The following is a 17809-nucleotide window of genomic DNA, read 5'->3' as shown; positions in this document are numbered from 1 at the left end:
CCAGTACGATTTAAGAAAAAAAGTCATTTCTGAAAAGCCCTAGTGTGCATGTGCATTGTGCATGCCTCCTCTTTACATCGCCTAGGTCAAGGTAAGTGTCCCGATTCCATAGACTACTCCCAGTCGCTTCGACATCTTCCTGTCTTTTCATTGTATCGCATTTTGTGGTGTATCGAACTGATAAAATTGGTAATAAACCAATGATGATGGTGATCGTCTGTTTGCACCACAAAACAGGTTGTAGTTGCGCGATTCCAGGTTGTAGTTATTCAAATAAACGGGCTAGTCAGGACAGCAGAAGATCACTCTTCCGGATTCGCCGACCTGATTTACTTCGAAAAGCAAATGAAAGAAAACATCATGAAGAGTTGACGAAATTCATATTATCTTTGCGGGATTTTGAAAAGGGGGACAAAATTAAAGTGATGCTTCATAAGGAAACGTAAGACCATTTATCCTATTCTTTTCCCATGTTGCCTTGGCAAGTGAGAATCTTGTTGAGCTGTGATTCATCTGATTAGACCAGTGGTTCTCAACCGGTGTGCCGCGGCACACTAGTGTGCCAATTGGCCTGCTCAGGTGTGCCGCGAGCAAATGTGGTAAACTATGTCGAAGTATAACAAAAATCCAAATTTTGAGTGTGGCATTGTTGGTTTTTCTATTGAATTTACCCGATCAAGACACGCGATGCACTATCCGATGCAGTGAAAAGATATTAGACTGTCGAGGCGACCGTAGTTACGATATCTCAATCTAGTAGTTCAATCTGACATCCATGGATTGATTCTTTCTCTGGGCTTTTTATTGTAAAGACGCTCTGAGCACAGCAACGTGTAGGGGAGCGGAGAATCTAATAAATCTGCGACGCTTTGTAACTTGCTACTGCGCTGCCATGAATCCAACTGGAGCCTCCATCGTCAATGGGTGTGATACGCTAATTTGCCCACCCATAGTAGCATGTAGGACGGTGATAACTAATCTCTGGCAATTGATCCGTGATATTTAGGTGTGGCCGAAGTGTTCACCTTTCATTTGTCACCCCCATCAAAACTGGAGGCAGAACAGGGACATGACGCAGGTTGATGGCCTTCTTCTGTTTATAGATATATTTGTAGTCGTATTCTTGCCATCTCTTCGTCATCGATGATCATTTTACATCATACCGATATTACTTATTTTGATTCCAGAAAGATGCCAACTTATACCACGGCACACTGCTTTTACAGTAGGAGCCTACATAAGCCTCCAATACCCAGGAAGGCATTCTCACCATCGAGAAATGAACTCATTTGGAAGTGATGTTCACGTTTACAAATTAGAATTGCCAACATAGCCAGCCATTCACATTTCGATTGTTAGGTAGCGTACCAGCACTGCAGGTAAAATGCAGGCACAGGGCGAAACGTTATATGTTGCAGGCGGCAAATTCGAGAATTGAGAAGTAAAGTTGATCAAATTATATCAGTTACAAATTTCCCCGCCGCTGAGGTTTATTATCGCGGTTTGTTGGAACTTTAACTGCGGGTGGCTGTCAGTAACACTATTGAGGTATACTATATCTTCACAGGTGCTATTACACGATCTGCGCGGAAATGCGTTTGGCATCCATGCACCTCTACGCCTCTGCGTTTGTTAGTGGCAATTGGGATTGGACTCTTCGATGCGACGGTTAATTACATCGACAATGCGGTAGTGGGCAGTCTTTATTGTCCAGTCAATCTTATGAAATTAAGCTCAGCCTGAAGTTTAAACGAGATATCAGCAGGCCAGTTATGTGGTAATAGCTGATAATTCAAAACCTAACACTGAAACGGAGAATGTTTTTCTTCCGGCCAGCCATAAAATTGTAAAGAAATGTTTGGAAAGAATTGAAAACGATCCCCATGTCAAATGATACCATTCTTAGACGTATATTTGTGAGATGTCCGCAGAGATAAAAGAAAAATCAAGCAGAGAAAAGCCTACTTGAGTGCTCCAAAAAGGTAGAAGTACATCGTCAGTGACCATACCTCTGTAAGACTATGGTTGCTGCTATATGCATCCTGGTAGTTTGCCTGTGCCGTAAGCCAAAAGAGTTCAGAACCACTGTTCTAGTGTGCCGCGGACCATTTTTCATTTTGAAAGTGTGCCGCGAGGTCAAAAAGGTTGAGAACCACTGGATTAGACTATCGTTCGAAAAGGAGATACTTCTGAAGTGACATTATTCTCAAAAGTTCTTTTCTGAGTATTGTCCTCACCTAATTACATGGTTGGAATTCGCGAAAATCTCTTTGAAGAATCAGATGTAATAGAATATAAATCTCGCAAGGAATTGAAAGTTGGAGCATTGCCAAGGCTCAATCTGCCATCCAAATGCAGCAGTAGCAAGGCAAGACGATTTTATTTACCTTAATAGAAACTTTCCAATGAGCGTATTACTCTAATTTGTTATAAAGGAGTTGAGAAAACAACCGGCCGTTCGGAAGCAACTTCCTGACAAACTTCTGCATAGAGATATTAGGGATGTTGTCCTGTCTTACCACAAATTGAAAAAAACATACAGGTGTGAGGAATCTCTTCAGCTGTAGCCAACCTTCATTAAGCCATTATAATTTTATCTCATTTCATGCAGAGATATGGAGCTTGAGTGAGAGAAATGTTAAATTGTTTATAGAAAAATGGGAATGTATTGAAGATATTGTGCCAATATTGAGGTACCTTGCAAATTAAGTGAATATGGGTGATCAATTTACGTTATATTGCTATGAAACAATTGTTTCAGAATTTCCCTTACAAGCAGTCTGATGATTGATTCAGCGGCATTGCATGGATGGAAGCTCCCTCCAAACCAGCTTCCGAATTATGACTTGAAATTTTTAACTCTTCAGCAATTTCTAAGTATGCCATTGCTACTGTCGGTCACTTTTCAGAATCTGTCATACCCAATGTTGTATAGGTTATCTTGACGGAATGAGACTTTGTATCGGGGTACAGGAGACAACACGAAACACCCATCAACATAAGACTTTATCTTGGGCTGCGGATCATTTACAGGAAAAGGTCATTTGTTCAAGAACTCCTCTGTGCGAAGCTGTAGGTTCGTATTTTTTTTGTTGAGTTACATCAAAACTACGGTGAGCAGCATTGAAGAATATGTCAAATTGTTAGAATTGATGTATCTATATTCAGTTTGGAACGATTCTATTGCATGCACCATGTGCACAAAATATGATGTAAAAACAAGATACAACAGAAGATATTCAAAAAGTACTCCATGCGGTTCAGATGATGATTGTTTAACTGTCCAGTAAGATCTTCATTCAGCTAAAGTGGAAGTGGTATGAATGTTAATCAGGCTTACCATACGTTCTCTTTTAAGAGGATTTGTCCTCTTTTTTGACTTTTTTGAAAGTGTCCTCGGAGGACGCCCTTTTGTCCTCTTTTTAGAGATTTTGTCCTCTTTTTTGAAAATTTAGGCAGATTTAGAGCAAATTGCGAGTGATATGCCGCATATTAGCACAGAAGTGAAGCTCCGGCGGGTATTTCGGAGTGAAAAACGGTGATTTTAGCTCTGAGCGAAAAGACCTTTTTTTTTTAGTCATCCACCTGGCAATGTGGAGTAAAGAACGTTATTTTGAGCTCTGAGCAGAAGTGATGACCTTTTTTTTCTTAGTCAACCGATCTCAAAGTGGGGAAAAATAACCGGTTTTTGAGGATTTTACTCCGGTTTTTCGAGTTGCAAATTTCTAAAAAAGTGTCCTCTTATTTGATTTCCAAAATATGTTATGTTAATGGACGTATCGACAAGAAAAAAATTAATCACGAAGAATTTTTTTAAGGATATTGTTGAGAGTGAAGCGGAAAGCATGAACGAATGGCAGAGGATGTTTTTTAAAGAGCAATGTTCGAACGCAAAAAGGCATCCTAATGCCCGCAGATACCACCCTGATGTTATCAGATGGGCGATTGAGCTTTACGCCGAGCACCATCAGCTTATCACATGCTTCGAACCACAGGAATGCTAACATTGCCTTCTTCTGGCACCCTGCGTCATTACAGGTGCACATAGACATTCACATTATCTCTTGATTTGCCTATATACATGGTATTTGATTTAGGAACTTGGCGTCATCAAAGCCTGGCATATGCGAAATTGCATCCGAGCAATTAAAACGCCTGAAGGACCCTGTTGATGCCTACCTTACCATTGGTGAAATGAAAAGTAAGATATTGTGTATATTGCATATGTGATATCAAATTGCAAATTTTTGTGAAATAATATAATTTGTATTGCAACTTTCAGTTCGAGAGAATCTGGTTTATCAAGATTCTCGCATCATTGGTTTTGTGGACTACGGGGACCGTCATTAGGGTGGAGTGAAAATGACTTTTTTTTTCAAATCAAAAAAGGCCTTCCTCAATCCTGACAAATGACCTAAAACTTCAATAAAAAGTGACTTCAGGGTGTTGCCCCCATTTTCCAGCCGGCAACCCCCCAATTTCTGCGCGTGGGGGGGGGGGATGGCCCATCTCGGCAACCGCTGGTCATGATATATAGCTCAAAATTTGCGGAAGCATCATGTTTCTATCTGTATTCTGAAGAAAGTTTTCTCTATTGTGAACACAAAATGAGTTATAGCCAAAAAACTATATATACGCACATTTTTGTTGTAATTCAGAATTTATTCTGACGAATTGTGATCTGTCATTAGTTTTTTTTAAAGTAAAGTAACACAGTGGAAATACCGAATATTGGGCCCATATTACAAATATATTCACAACACAGTCCTTTTAAAATCGGTTCAAAACATCATAATGAAACATTCACATTGAACGTCTCATATTAAAAATGCATTCTTTTGTCAAGTTTTTTCATCAGTTTACGGGACTTAATTTTTCGGCGAATGAGGCCATCTCGTCTTTGAAATCCCGAAACTAGTGCTGATGCTTCTGTTACGAGCTTTACATGTCGTTCCACTGTTTGATTGTGGCATGGATGAAACAAAATCAGAGGCTTCTCGCGGCATTCTTCTAACTCTGCATCAGTTAAGTGCTCAATCGTTGGAGGAAGTTGTTGATAAGGTTCAATACCAACCAATTCGTGGTATTTTTAATATAAGACGTTCAATGTGAATGTTTCATTATGATGTTTTGAACCGATTTTAAAAGGACTGTGTTGTGAATATATTTGTAATATGGGCCCAATATTCGGTAGTGCCAGTGTGTTACTTTATTTAAAAAAAACAACTAATGACAGATCACAATTCATCAGAATAAATGCTGAATTTCAACAAAAATGTGCGTATATATAGTTTTTTGGCTATAACTCATTTTGTGTTCACAATAGAGAAAACTTTCTTCAGAAGACAGATAGAAACATGATGCTTCCGCAGATTTTGAGCTATATATCATGACTCTACGACCAGCGGTTGCCGAGATGGGCCATTTTACCCCCCTAAGCGCAGAAATTGGGGGGTTGCCGGCTGGAAATGGGGGCAACACCCTGAAGTCACTTTTGATTGAAGTTTTAGGTCATTTGTCAGGGTTGAGGAAGGCCTTTTTTGATTTGAAAAAAAAAGTCATTTTCACTCCACCCTAACCGTCATACACCGGATCAAATTGGAACTCATATTTGCAGTGAGGAGCACCATTAATAAATTTATGGACTAGCTTACCATGTTAATACTTTTTTCTGAATCTGTCTTTTTAGTGTTTTATCTGCGGTCATTTGATCGAAAACTTTTTTTCCATCCCATTTTCATGGTGGCCAATTACAACAACAAAGGCATTCACACTTGCGTACAACAACAAAGGCATTCACACTTGCGTCCATGTTCTTGTTCATGGAAGCTGTCACGGTATGTGAGGAATGGAATGTTCAGATCCATGCAGTTGTGGCTGATGGTGTATCAACCAATCGTAATTTCTTCTCGATTATTCACGGAGCTGTTTCGACCCCTAATTATCAAAATTTCTATGCACCTCAACCAACCCGACCCGATGAACCTATTCTGATATGCTCAGACACCAGTCACCTTTTGAAGGTAATCAGCGGGACTGTGCTTTCTGTGAACACACCTTTATCTGAGAGTGGATTCTAAAACTGTTTTCACAGACAGCAAGAAATTCATTATTTTCTTCCAAGCCAGGAGGTACAAAGTACATGTGTAAAGATGATCAGGACATTCTGTGGACCTCAAGATCTGTTCAGTACTTCAGCGAGAGAATCGAGAGCGAGACAGCCGTCTTCCCACACAATTGTGGATGAAATCTAGGTCAGTTTACCACAGCTCCATCAGCCTAAATCATCATAATCGACATAACGAAATAATTGATTCACTTCAAACACAAATGTTTGTTAAGGTACGATGATTTTTGGAGGCGGTTCATGTGTGAAAACAACGACGACGATTGGATGAACAGCTTCCGAATGAGGCGAGTGACATTTGAATCAGTCGTGGACGAATTTCATGACGATATAAAGCCACGTATGGAACCTATATTCAGGGTGCGTAGTCGTTTTTTGCTTTCACAGGTGAAGATTCTGTACGGAAGCCAGTCGACACGTCAAAAAGAATTGCAATAGTGATATTTAAGTTGGGTTCTACAGCAGAATACAGAACAGTTGGTCATTTATTCGGCGTAGGTTCTACAGCAGAATACAGAACAGTTGGTCATTTATTCGGCTGAAGTGACAGCGCCGTCCACAACTTTGTGAAAAGGTTTAAATCGACTATTGCAATACCTGCTGGTGCTACGAGAGCAATACTGCAACCTTACTATATTGATTGCAGATTTTGCGAAGCAGCTTCAGCAAAAGCATCGAAATTTATTTGTATGCCATCAAGGGAAGAGGAAGAAAATATAAGTCGACGAATATTTGAGACTCATCATTTTCCACAGGTTATACCAATACTTTACTTTGAGTGTTGACTGTTCTAATCTGCCCGGTTGACAAATAGGCCTACATCAACTTAGGTATTTGGTTGCATTGATGTCTCGCACATACCAGTCACAGCTCCAGCTATATTGGCAGAAAGGATTATACCAACAGGAAAGGTTGGGAGTCTATAATACTTCAAGCAGTTGTGGACGACAAGTACTGGTACGGCGCGTAGCGGAATATGGTTTAATTTTTGGACTATGGATCAATTCCAATCTTCTCTCTCAGTTTCAGGGATATAAGTGTCAAAATGCCAGGGTCATGTCACGATGCCACAGTTCTGCGAGCTTCCAACTTGTGGCGATACTCGCACCTACTTCCTCAGGTGAAGATAACCTTCGGGATGTCATTTGAGTAGTGCGAGGATAATTAGGAAATATCAAATTTTAAGAATTCAAAGAGGATTGAAGGGTTCGATATTCCTCCGGTTTTGTTGGTGATCGATCATACGCGCTGGGTAAACGGCTCATGAAACCATATGTCGGCTTTGCTCTTCAGCCAAGATACGAGTCTTTCAATTTTTAGCGTAGCTCAGTCCGCATTATTGTGAAAAACTCATTCGCGCGATTCAAAGAACAGTGGAGGATTCTTGCAAAAAAGATCGACACAAGCGTCGTGATGGTTACTGACATCATTGCCGCATGCTGTGTATTGCACAATATATGCGAGACTGCCAAAGAAGTTGTTGCACAATGTGAGCATGCACAACCACCTGTAAGTGCTCCGCAAGCTCAACATACTGACAATGACGATGTTAGCACGGTTTCGACGGAAGGCAGTGAAATCCGTGAAGCTATTGTCCGTTTTCTTGAAAACAACTATCCACTTCGCCATTCTGTGCGATATTAACTACTCCTATAAGATTTTTCTTTGCTGTTCTATGTTTCGTAACATTTTGGTTTACTCAAAATATTAAGAAACTGAATTCTAACAGTTGTAAAAGAATTATTCGAACATTTCTTTGAGGAGTTCGCGGTCTTTCTCCCCTTCCTCTCGTATTGCCTGCACCACGTCATCAATATCTGAAATCGAAGGATTATATATGATTATCTTACGCCAAAGCAATAAACCGAATATTAGGGAGATCTATACCGCTATGCCTTTTCCGCTTTCCTCTTCTTTCTACTCTTTCTTCTTTTTCTTCATCCGAAACGGAGTCATCCAGCACGCATACAACAGTCGGCGTTGACAGGGTCGCCTCATCAAGAAGATGCGTCACCATCATCATCACTATGATCTTTGCTTGATGGGCTCTGAAAGTTATCTACTCTGCTTTGCAATGCCTGTAGAAAGAATTGAATATGACTAGTTACAAACCGTACTCTCTGACTATTAAGCTTCTCGGCATTTATCTTACCACACGTTCGAGGCCGGGAGCCAAGCAATTCATTCATTTTCAAGTAATGCGGCCACGTGAGCTGCTTAGCGCCCATTCCGACGCATATTTCGGGGCGGAAGTACTAGTTGGATGTTGCTGTAACAGGGTAACTCTAACAACTAATATGTACATCAGAGGCAGAAATTGATCGTAAACACAGCATCAGTATTCGACAAAGTAACGTGAAGAATGAAATCGATCCGTCCCATGTGATTTCATCAACGTTCCAAAATTACAATTTACCAATTCAAAAAAGCACAAATGTAACTATCATCAATAAATACATTTTATGTTCGAAATGATGCTCTCAAACGCAGTCGAAATATCGTCCATCAGCTGGTTACCATGCAATTTATAGTTCAAATCCTGCTGTAAAATTCATTTTCAAATTTTTAAACGATTTCAACAATGTAAAGGTTTGTTGCAACATTGACTCGACCAGTGGCGGCATCTTGCCATATTTTGCAAAGAATCACTGAAAAATTTATTACGGACACCGAAACTGTGCCGTGGGATAGAGTGTGTATGTAATATTGATGTGATTTGGAAGCAGGTAAGAAAAATTGCCACCAACTGCGAAATTCAACAATCGTTTGAGCTCCAAGGGGGGGCTGGTGTCAAAAAAGGTTGAGAACCACTGTCTTAGACTGAATCTCATCAGTAGCGAACGTCAGTAATGCAGTGAATCAAATTCAAAATGAAGGAAATATTTTGTCTGCGTGACGTAATAACGAAAACAAACGACTAGTATACAGGGTGATGTATCAACATTACACAATTGTGGACCGCCTGTTTTATCTTATAATAGGTTCTTTTCATCGCCTTCCATTTATCGCGACATGACGTCCTATAATGATAGAACAGTATATAAGACCAAGACTGCAACGAACGAAAAAGGGCTATTATTTGCCACCTCCTGAATACCTCGACTTTTTAATTACTCCGAGGCATTGCTGAATAGTTTTCGGTTCCTCTACCGCCTTTTGTCTATTTCGTCAATCAATTGACGCTCGCGGATAATCGCTATCATTGTTTCTGCCTCCTGTTCCGACCAGGTAATGTATTGTTTTTTTCGACATTGTCTACTTTATATATGACATTATCGTCTTGTCTACTTTATATATGACATTATCGTCTATCAATTAATGTATATCCCAAGATCTGATGTGTCCATGGACCATGTGTATAGTAAATGCATAGTGGGTGAGTTTGTGTATGTGGGCGGTGCCTTGTTGTCATTAATCGTGGGCGGTGCCTTGCTGTTATTAATCGTGGGCGGTGCCTTGTTGTTATTAATCAACACTCGACAGCTGAGTACTAGAAGGGTTTATCCATCGAACGTCAACATTGCATTACATTCGATGGTATATAATTAGTTATTAACCCAATGCAAAGAGAGTATGGGTATTATGGAGAGTGACTAGGTCAAATAAGAACGCGTATCATCTGCAAAAGTAGTCGTTAGGTACCAAATACTTCTTGAGTCAACAAATATGCTACAGCAAACATTCTTAGAGCCTAAATTAAAGTAGTGTTTGGTAGAAAGGCTTGCTTTTTTATCGGGGGGTAAATTGAATGGTCCATATCAGAGAATTTCGTTCGTGCAGTACGGTACTTTCACCATTTGCCGGTATAGGCATATCACCATTTGCCGATATAATTACATCAACAGGTGCTAAAAGTTAGTTATAATATTATAAAACTGACTTACAATCAATTACACGGCCATTGACATACCAAAACCAAACTATCCAGACGAACGTTTCCGTTACCCGATTTCCCCTGCTAGCGGGTAACTTTCCTCGACAAAGTTGCGTTGTCTGTGACGCACGATTGCGTCACCTTATGTCGGGTAATTTATCGAGACATCTAGCGACATGTAGATAGGCCTAGTGGTGCCACTGCTAGTGTTTTAACACTAGATCTAGTGTTTTTCTGTAATCGTGCGAACAATGAATATTCTAACGCTAAACTACTAGATTATCCGCTAAATTTACCGCTGATAAGGCAGGCGATTTAGTGTCTCTGGCTATGTTTGCATTCAATGATTCTATGTGGTGGTGGAGTAACAAGCAAATATTACGTAACAGGGTGCGCTGTGAATCCGTACGTATGAGCGAAAGGGCCGAGGCCAACTCCTCCTTAACAAATCAGCACTTAAGTGCGATTCTCTACTCAACTAAGTGCTGATCGATACTCAAACTTAAGTGCGCGTCAATTCTTGTCACTTAGTTGAGTATCGATTTTCAGACGTCATTTTCGAGAATCATGTTGCCAGATTTTATTTACTCCGAATCTGATATGCGTGATTGGTTTCGCCATGACAACAGGAGGCTGTCGTCCGAAAATCACCACCACAGCGTATGGTGGGCTACACACAGATATAAGGAATCAGCAATATCGCTTTGCTTGGGCAGTGTTGACTGTTATTTGGAACCGCTAGTATGCATAGCATACGTTTCGCTAGCAGCTGTCGGCGAACGTAGTGCAACTCTCAACGAAACTCCTGGTACATGTACCAATCCAAGGACCCTAGGCTCTCACAGCGCCGGCTTTATATGCAGGATGCACTTCCAGTGCAGTACCTCATATTCCAGCTATATTCTCACATTCAACTGGTCGCATGTACTATCCATATTATCCGTGGACCCTAGGTTATCAAAGCTCCTGCAATCTAACTTTTTAACGATATCCTGTTATTAAAACTTTCAGCAAGTAATAGTGTACCTACACCTGTATTCTGCAAAATGAACTTAAACGAATGTGAAGATCCAATTGAAATTCTGGAAATACTCGAAGAGCGAAACCACCACCACACTCCACAAAATTATTTGAAAGATGTTCACAATCCATTAGAAATATATACAGACAAGAAGTTTTACAAGCGCTATCGCTTTTCCAAAGATCGATATTTTCAGGATTATCAAACATGAACAGTCATTATCTGTCCGACCGCAATGTCTGCCCCCACTGCTCCAATTCCTTATGGCGTTACGTTTTTTTGCCAAAGGCCACATACAGCAATCGGATGCAGACTTGATGGGTGTGTCACGCAGCACAGCAAAGCGCAGCATTCATAGAGTAGCCTACGCCATCGCCACTCAGAAGCCTTCCTTCATCCAGTATTCTTATGCTGACGTTCAAAAGATCCACGAAGGCTTCTACAAAATTGCTGGTTTTCCTGGAGTAGTGGGGGCAATCGATTGCACTCACATACCTATCATGTCACCAGGAGGTAGCGAGGCCGAAATATTCCGTAACAGGAAAGGATACATGTCGATTAACGTACAAGTTATATGTGACAGTGATCGCAAAATCTTGAACATAGTTGCAAGGTGGCCCGGCTCCACTCACGACTCGCGCATATTCAACAACAGTGCAATCAAGGGTGATTTCGAGGAAGGCGTGATTGACGGGATCCTTCTCGGTGACAACGGCTATGCCTGCCTCCCATATTTAATGACGCCATTAATGAATCCAACATCAACACAGGAAAAGCGATATAATAAGAAGCACATCTCCACGAGATCCCGCGTTGAGCATTGCTTTGGAGTGCTGAAACGGAGATTTCTGGCGCTGAGTATTCCTTTGCGCACAAGGTTGGACCATAGCCTCACCATAATCATCACCATCGCTTGTCTGCACAATGCAGGATCACCCGCAATCAGATCCTGGAAGAGGAATTTCAAGAAACTATTAACGTGCCTCATGTTAATGCAGGAGATACAGCTTCAAGGAGGGCAGTAAGGCAGAGCTTCATCGCGAGATTTTGAGCTTTGCCTTAAAAAATTGTGTCACAGTTTAGGACGGCGGCGGGAAACATACGACCCGCGAGGGGATTTTGTCCGGTTCGCGGACAGTTTCAGTGTGAGTCAGAGTGGAGATTACGCATAAGTTCATAGAAGCAAGTAAACTTGCACATGGGGGTGCCTGTATGACAATTATGTTCTCAATTCCACATTGTCTTCCTCATTATCGCTGGACAGGAAATCACACTAGACCCCTCATTACTATACAAATTACTGGTTTTGCTCCATTTCTTACTATTTGTTTTCGTTAATTCTGTTTTATCAATATACTACACCGTCGCCTTTCCTCATTATTTGTATTAGTACAGATCAGTGAACCACAGGGTTTTGAATATAGGGGCCGCTCGAAGAGGCCTGCATCGTGTTACAGACAGCATAATGTGAAGTCCAAGTACGACCTACCCCATTGCGACAGCCACGATCGATTCAGATGTTCTCCGCTTAGGTTCTTCTTTAGTACTCTGCACAATTTTGCGTGCCCTCCCCCTTGCGCCAGGGGCATGCTAATCTTCTCAGTATCGTTTCGACTCTAGTACGTTCACCACCGCATCGGCACTACCTGCGCACTCATTGCACGGTCGTCGCAAAAGACTGACATGTGCTAGTGACTTCTCTCTCGTATGGAATAAGACGAGTCGAGCGTGACGCTATCATTTAGGTGAGCAAAGAACGAACATGACATTCGGAACTAGAACTTTTATTACTAATAATATTAATAATATTAATAATTTTTTTTAACGATTTTTCCAATTTCTCGATTTTCAGTTTCAAATATTTGATCCTCAATCTCAGCTATTCTTTCCTCAATATACTTTCTTCCTCCATCATTTTACACTCCCTTATCCTCAACTGTTTCATCCACGTCGCTTCATTAATTGTTTCCCTCATGTATTCCGCCTTCACTGCTTCAATGCCTTTACCTATGTTCTCGTCTGAAAATAAAATGACTTTGCCAATTTCGTTGGCCATTGGCACTATGCAGCCTTGGTATTGTTCTCACCACGACGACTACAGCTGGTTGATTGATAAGAGCTTGTGCTCATATTATTTTCTTTGTTCCCAGCATCCTCCTCCTCCTCAATGACGGAATTGAGTACTACAACTGGAAATGATGAAAGAGTATTCGGTTATTCACTATACACATGAGATAATTTCGCACGACTCACAGGACTTGTCTCCATCATCGTCGAAGGGATTATTTAGGTCCGATATTTGCCCCGGAACGACGGCTATAAAGCAAAATTTCATGTTGAGCCGCCCCACATAGCAAATTCAAACATACATGCCACTCCCTCACTCAGAGGGTCAACATCGACCTCAATGATCCCTCCTCCGGTTTTGAGCTGCTCTTTTTTCAGCTTCGCCGCATCAGCCTTGCAGCGATCCTTCATGTTCTGCCATCTTTTTTTCAGGCATTTTACTGACCTCTCGCAGCTGAGGCCGGCCGCATTAAATTCGATAGACAGCAGCTCCTATGCCCTCTCCTTGGCAGTCACACAAACTTTATCGGTTTTTTCATTTTCCAGTAAGGGGCTTTGTCTTACTAGCTCTAATAACAAAGCCTTTTCTTTATCCAAGAAATTCGGCTCTCGCCGTACAATTGCATTTGAGGCCATTTATTTCTGTATCTGTCAAATAACATCATTAATTCATTATAACCGATATTTCTATACCTTGACGCATATAACCGATATTTCCATACCTTGACGCAATAAAGTTAAAAATGCTGTAGCATCATCATACGATACCCATCACAACCAACTCGCTTCCACTCAACAGCAAAACGCTATGCTAACTCCACAGAGTTCAGCAGATTTGTTTCGTTCAATTGGCCTACTGGCCTATTTCGGATAACCGCGGCGGGTGTTGCCAAGGTTACTTCCTGCGGTTGGCTGCCCGACCGTGAAAATCGACACTTAAGTCTGGTGGTGCGGTGACTTGGATTTGAGAGCCGATTCTGACGTATTTGAGTGTGAGTATACTTTTTGACGCGAGTTGAGTATCGAATTCGTTGCTGAGTAGAAGAATTGGCCTCGGCCCAAAGTCTATGAAAAAATGAAGAGCGATTTCGCTCTGATGCTCTGTCGTTTCTCGTAGAACTCAGTCTGCAGATTACGGCAAGATTTTCATTTGGCGAGGACAGCATACTTGAGTGTATTGAATACGTTAAAAGCCTTATCCACACAAGGAATAATAAAATCATTCATTCCCCTAGGCTAGCTGTGCAATTTTCCCTTTGTGATATTATTTGATGAACTTGATGATTACTAATGACGAATTCATGTGTGGAACACTTCTTATCCATGGATTTGTACCTTTAGTCATCATGATTACTTTTTAACGGCAAATTTTTCCAGCAATTATCTAGTGTTTTTTCACGACATAATCTTGTGTTTTTCCAGGAACCTAGAGTAGCAACACTAATTATCGTGACTATGATTCGTCATAGATGTCGGTAAGGTATTGGGGCCATTCCCAACCTGGACAACAAAAGTTGGAACCACCACATTTCCAAATCTTATGAAATTTGGTACATGCATAGATAAGTTAATTTCGAACACAATAAAGTTTATTTGAGGAAAATTGATCCCCGGGGTCAAAAGTTATGTAGTTTTGAAAAATTGATGATTTTCTGCTCATTTCAGCTCTGCAACCTTCAGGTTTATCAATGTAAAATTCAAAAAGCTTTAAACATATGTTGGATTGCAGTTGAGATTTGGCACTGGGTTTTCTGAGTAACTAGTATATTGGTCTATATTCCCATGTGGTATTGAATGCCATGCGGTGTAGTGTTAAAGGTTAAATTGAGGCGAAACTTGGTCGATGGTCTGAAATCGGTCAAGCGTTACACAATTTGGAATGCGAATCGAGCAAAACCTTATAAGTATATTCAAGCAAGTAGGGTATCATATGAAAGCTGGTTACAAAGACAATTTTCCATAGCTTTTTCATTTTGTTTTTTTGACTGTAAGGTGGGGAAATCACCATCTCAAGAGTACACTGCATTTGTAAACGGATATGCTTAAGTTTGGAATATGGTAAACCGATGGTTCCCATACTTTTTTGACTCAACACACCTTGTTAAGGTCAACTTATATTCATCACTACCCCTGAAGACTATATGTCAATTTTCAACAACCTATTTGAAACCAAGAGCTGTTCCTTGGGAGGTTTTGCTCGATTCGCATTCTAAATTGTGTAACGCTTGACCGATTTCAGACCATCAACCAAGTTTCGCCTCAATTTAACCTTTAACACTACACCGCATGGCATTCAATACCACATGGGAATATAGACCAATATACTAGTTACTCAGAAAACCCACTCAACTGTAATCCAACATCTGTTTACACCTTTTTGAATTTTACAATGATAAACCGGAAGGCTGCAGAGCTGAAATGAGCAGAAAATCGTCAATTTTTCCAAATGACATAACTTTTGACCCCGGGGATCAATTTTCCTCAAATAAACTTTATTGTGTTCGAAATTAACTCATCTATGCATGTACCAAATTTCAGAAGATTTGGGAATGTGGTGATTCCAACTTTTGTTGTCCAGGTTGGGAATGGCCCATTGCTCAAAAGTGGTAAGTAACACGATCGACGAATATGTCCATTGTCCAAATTCAAGTCAAAATATGAGCAGAATCGAGATTACTAGATCACGATCTATACATCGACATCTCCATCGCACACCACACCTTATTTTTGTCGTTTGTCCTTTTGAGTTATCGTCCTTTTAGGTTATCTTCAATTACTTATCCTCCCTACGTGAGCGGTATGCATGCCTGTTCTTTACACCAATACTTCTCAACCGGTGGCACCCACCAGTGTGCACTCCATGGTTTCGTCACCTTTCCATCATTTCATTGTATCGCAATCTTGTTTTTTTTTCAAGTCAATTATAATTATTATTATGATTAACAATGAACTTAATGTACCATTTTATAACTGTGCTGTCTCCTGTCTGACCTGTTTTAGGATGGATTACTGTACTTTTATGCCATAGAAACTATACGTAGATTGGAGACGAAGATCGAAAGAATCCAGTGGAGTACAACACCGATAAAGAAGTTGTGAAGCGGTACAGACTATCAAAAGATTCATTTCATGAGCTTTTAAATTTGTTGAACGAAGATCTGTCCTATGATAGTAAGAGATGCCACGCTATCCCGCCTCATTTAAGGCTTCTGGTAGCATTGCGCTTCTTTGCAACTTGTCATTTTCAAATGACCGATGGTGACCTATTACAAATGCGGCACAACACGGTCTGTCGAATTGTGCACCAGGTTTCTCGCGCAATTGCCAAACGAAGACCATATTTTATGAAGTTACCAACAAATCAGGAAATGGATCAAGAGAGACAATTCACTGGAGTGGTTGGGTTGATCAACGGGACACATGTTCCAATTATATCACCAGGAGGCCAGAATGCAGTTTCCGCAACAGAAAGGGATTTTTTCCGTTAATGTGCAACTCATGTGCAAATATGCAATATGTCATATTACTGTAAGGCGGCCTGGATCAACGCACGATAGCCGGATCCTATAAAGTGGAAGTTCGCCTCTTTTGATGTCGAGAATTAACGGTTTTCTCCTTGGTGATGGTGGGTATCCTTGCTTACCATACCTTATGCAGGGCTGTGGAGTCGGAGTCGGGGTAATTTTCGCTTGATGGAGTCGGAGTCGGAGTCGTGAAAACTATAATAGCTGGAGTCGGAGTCGGAATCGGTGGGAAAATACTGACTGGAGTCGGAGTCGGAGTTTGTGAGAATGACTATGACTTCGACTCCGACTCCTACTCCAACTTCTCTATCATGAAAACATTTGCTTTCAAAGAATTTTCAATAGAATTTTTATGTACCACCAATCACCGTTATTATTAACCATACCGATCAGGTGCGGCCAGCCCGTGGCACGCAGGCCAAATTTGGCACACGAGAAGGTTAGGTGTGGCCTGCGAGGTCATTTTCGAAATTATTTATGCCGTCAGGTACAATTGCAAGGCCAACCAAAATTTGATTAGCATGACCGCGAAAAATATTTGATGATGACTAAACAGTTCTGACGCATTGACGTATCCAGGGGTCAGCCAAATTTATCCCAGATCTTCTTATATGACCATGAAGTAGAATATTTCATTGCAGATTGACTTGGAATTTTTCTCGGTACTTCGCATGATTCATTGTCACTAGATGTCTTGCATGCAGTATTTGAGCCCCCTTCTGAAAATTATAAATACATATTATTCACAGAATTGAGTCTAACTATGTATATTCGCAATTAGGAGATACGGCTTCGCTTGTGCACTTGCAGCGAGATCGTCGACAAAACATTTGCACAAAATGATAGAGGCATGTTCACTGATACCGTCGATTTTGCTATGGCTAAACGTCGAATAATCCTGTCCTTGCCAAATGAGCCCAGTGGCATACAGATGCGACCCCCAATGTATGTTAGCGACATATTAATTGATATAGCTATATAGCCTTATTCAGTCGTTATCTTGCAAAAAAAATTCGCGCCTCGCGCGACCAGGGCCTGATTGCGCACTGCACAGTTGCATGACATATTGTTATCAATTTTAGAGCGTAATACTATAAGTCTTGTTTGCGATGTTACTTAATTCGGTTCGCTCCTATCGACGACTAAAAAAAGGTTATCAACATTCCCGTTGCCCGCGCAATTGTTCGTAAATCTCA

At 40.8% G+C, this 17809-nt stretch overlaps 1 protein-coding gene and 2 long non-coding RNA genes across 4 annotated transcripts; 2 read left to right on the top strand and 1 right to left on the bottom strand.

Annotated features, from left to right (window-relative positions):
- Positions 1 to 2173: 2173 nt before the first annotated feature.
- LOC145435524 (uncharacterized) lies at positions 2174 to 4350 on the top strand. Its single transcript, XR_013913876.1, has 9 exons — positions 2174 to 2368; positions 2436 to 2544; positions 2612 to 2693; positions 2762 to 2877; positions 2936 to 3076; positions 3169 to 3325; positions 3833 to 4038; positions 4098 to 4201; positions 4283 to 4350. It is a non-coding gene; the product is annotated as an uncharacterized LOC145435524 (long non-coding RNA).
- Positions 4351 to 6996: 2646 nt separating this feature from the next.
- LOC145435267 (uncharacterized) lies at positions 6997 to 7853 on the top strand. The gene is made up of 2 exons (XR_013913776.1): positions 6997 to 7084; positions 7151 to 7853. It is a non-coding gene; the product is annotated as an uncharacterized LOC145435267 (long non-coding RNA).
- Positions 7854 to 11952: 4099 nt separating this feature from the next.
- LOC145435684 (uncharacterized) lies at positions 11953 to 14218 on the bottom strand. Of its 2 annotated transcripts, XR_013913947.1 has the most exons (5): positions 13392 to 14218; positions 13276 to 13338; positions 13110 to 13211; positions 12512 to 13041; positions 11953 to 11971 (listed from the first exon to the last, which is right to left on the bottom strand). XR_013913947.1 is itself a non-coding variant. In XM_080312982.1 (4 exons), the coding sequence occupies exons 1-4, from the start codon at positions 13498 to 13500 to the stop codon at positions 12902 to 12904; spliced, it is 414 nt and encodes a 137-aa protein (XP_080169108.1). In that variant the 5' UTR covers positions 13501 to 14218; the 3' UTR covers positions 11997 to 12901. The 2 variants fall into 2 exon arrangements, 1 of the variants encoding a protein (XP_080169108.1); XM_080312982.1 differs by lacking the exon at positions 11953 to 11971 and having other exon boundaries at positions 11997 to 13041.
- Positions 14219 to 17809: the final 3591 nt, after the last annotated feature.

This window comes from Botryllus schlosseri, chromosome 3 (genome assembly GCF_051294905.1).
Source record: "Botryllus schlosseri isolate E-star chromosome 3, Bs_hap1, whole genome shotgun sequence".
Lineage (NCBI taxonomy): Eukaryota > Metazoa > Chordata > Ascidiacea > Stolidobranchia > Styelidae > Botryllus > Botryllus schlosseri.
The sequence above is the reverse complement of the archived record's forward strand: the minus strand, read 5'-3'. Positions and strand labels throughout refer to the sequence as shown.

What these genes read in the sequence shown, in the direction of transcription:
- LOC145435684 (XM_080312982.1), bottom strand. Translation starts at nt 13,500, where the DNA reads ATGAAGGATCGCTGCAAGGCTGATGCGGCGAAGCTGAAAAAAGAGCAG. An exon ending in TCTGAGTGAGGGAGTGGCAT is followed by an intron (nt 13,339 to 13,391) that starts GTATGTTTGAAT and finishes TTTGCTTTATAG; the next exon opens with CCGTCGTTCCGGGGCAAATA. An exon ending in AACCAGCTGTAGTCGTCGTG is followed by an intron (nt 13,042 to 13,109) that starts GTGAGAACAATA and finishes TTTTATTTTCAG; the next exon opens with ACGAGAACATAGGTAAAGGC.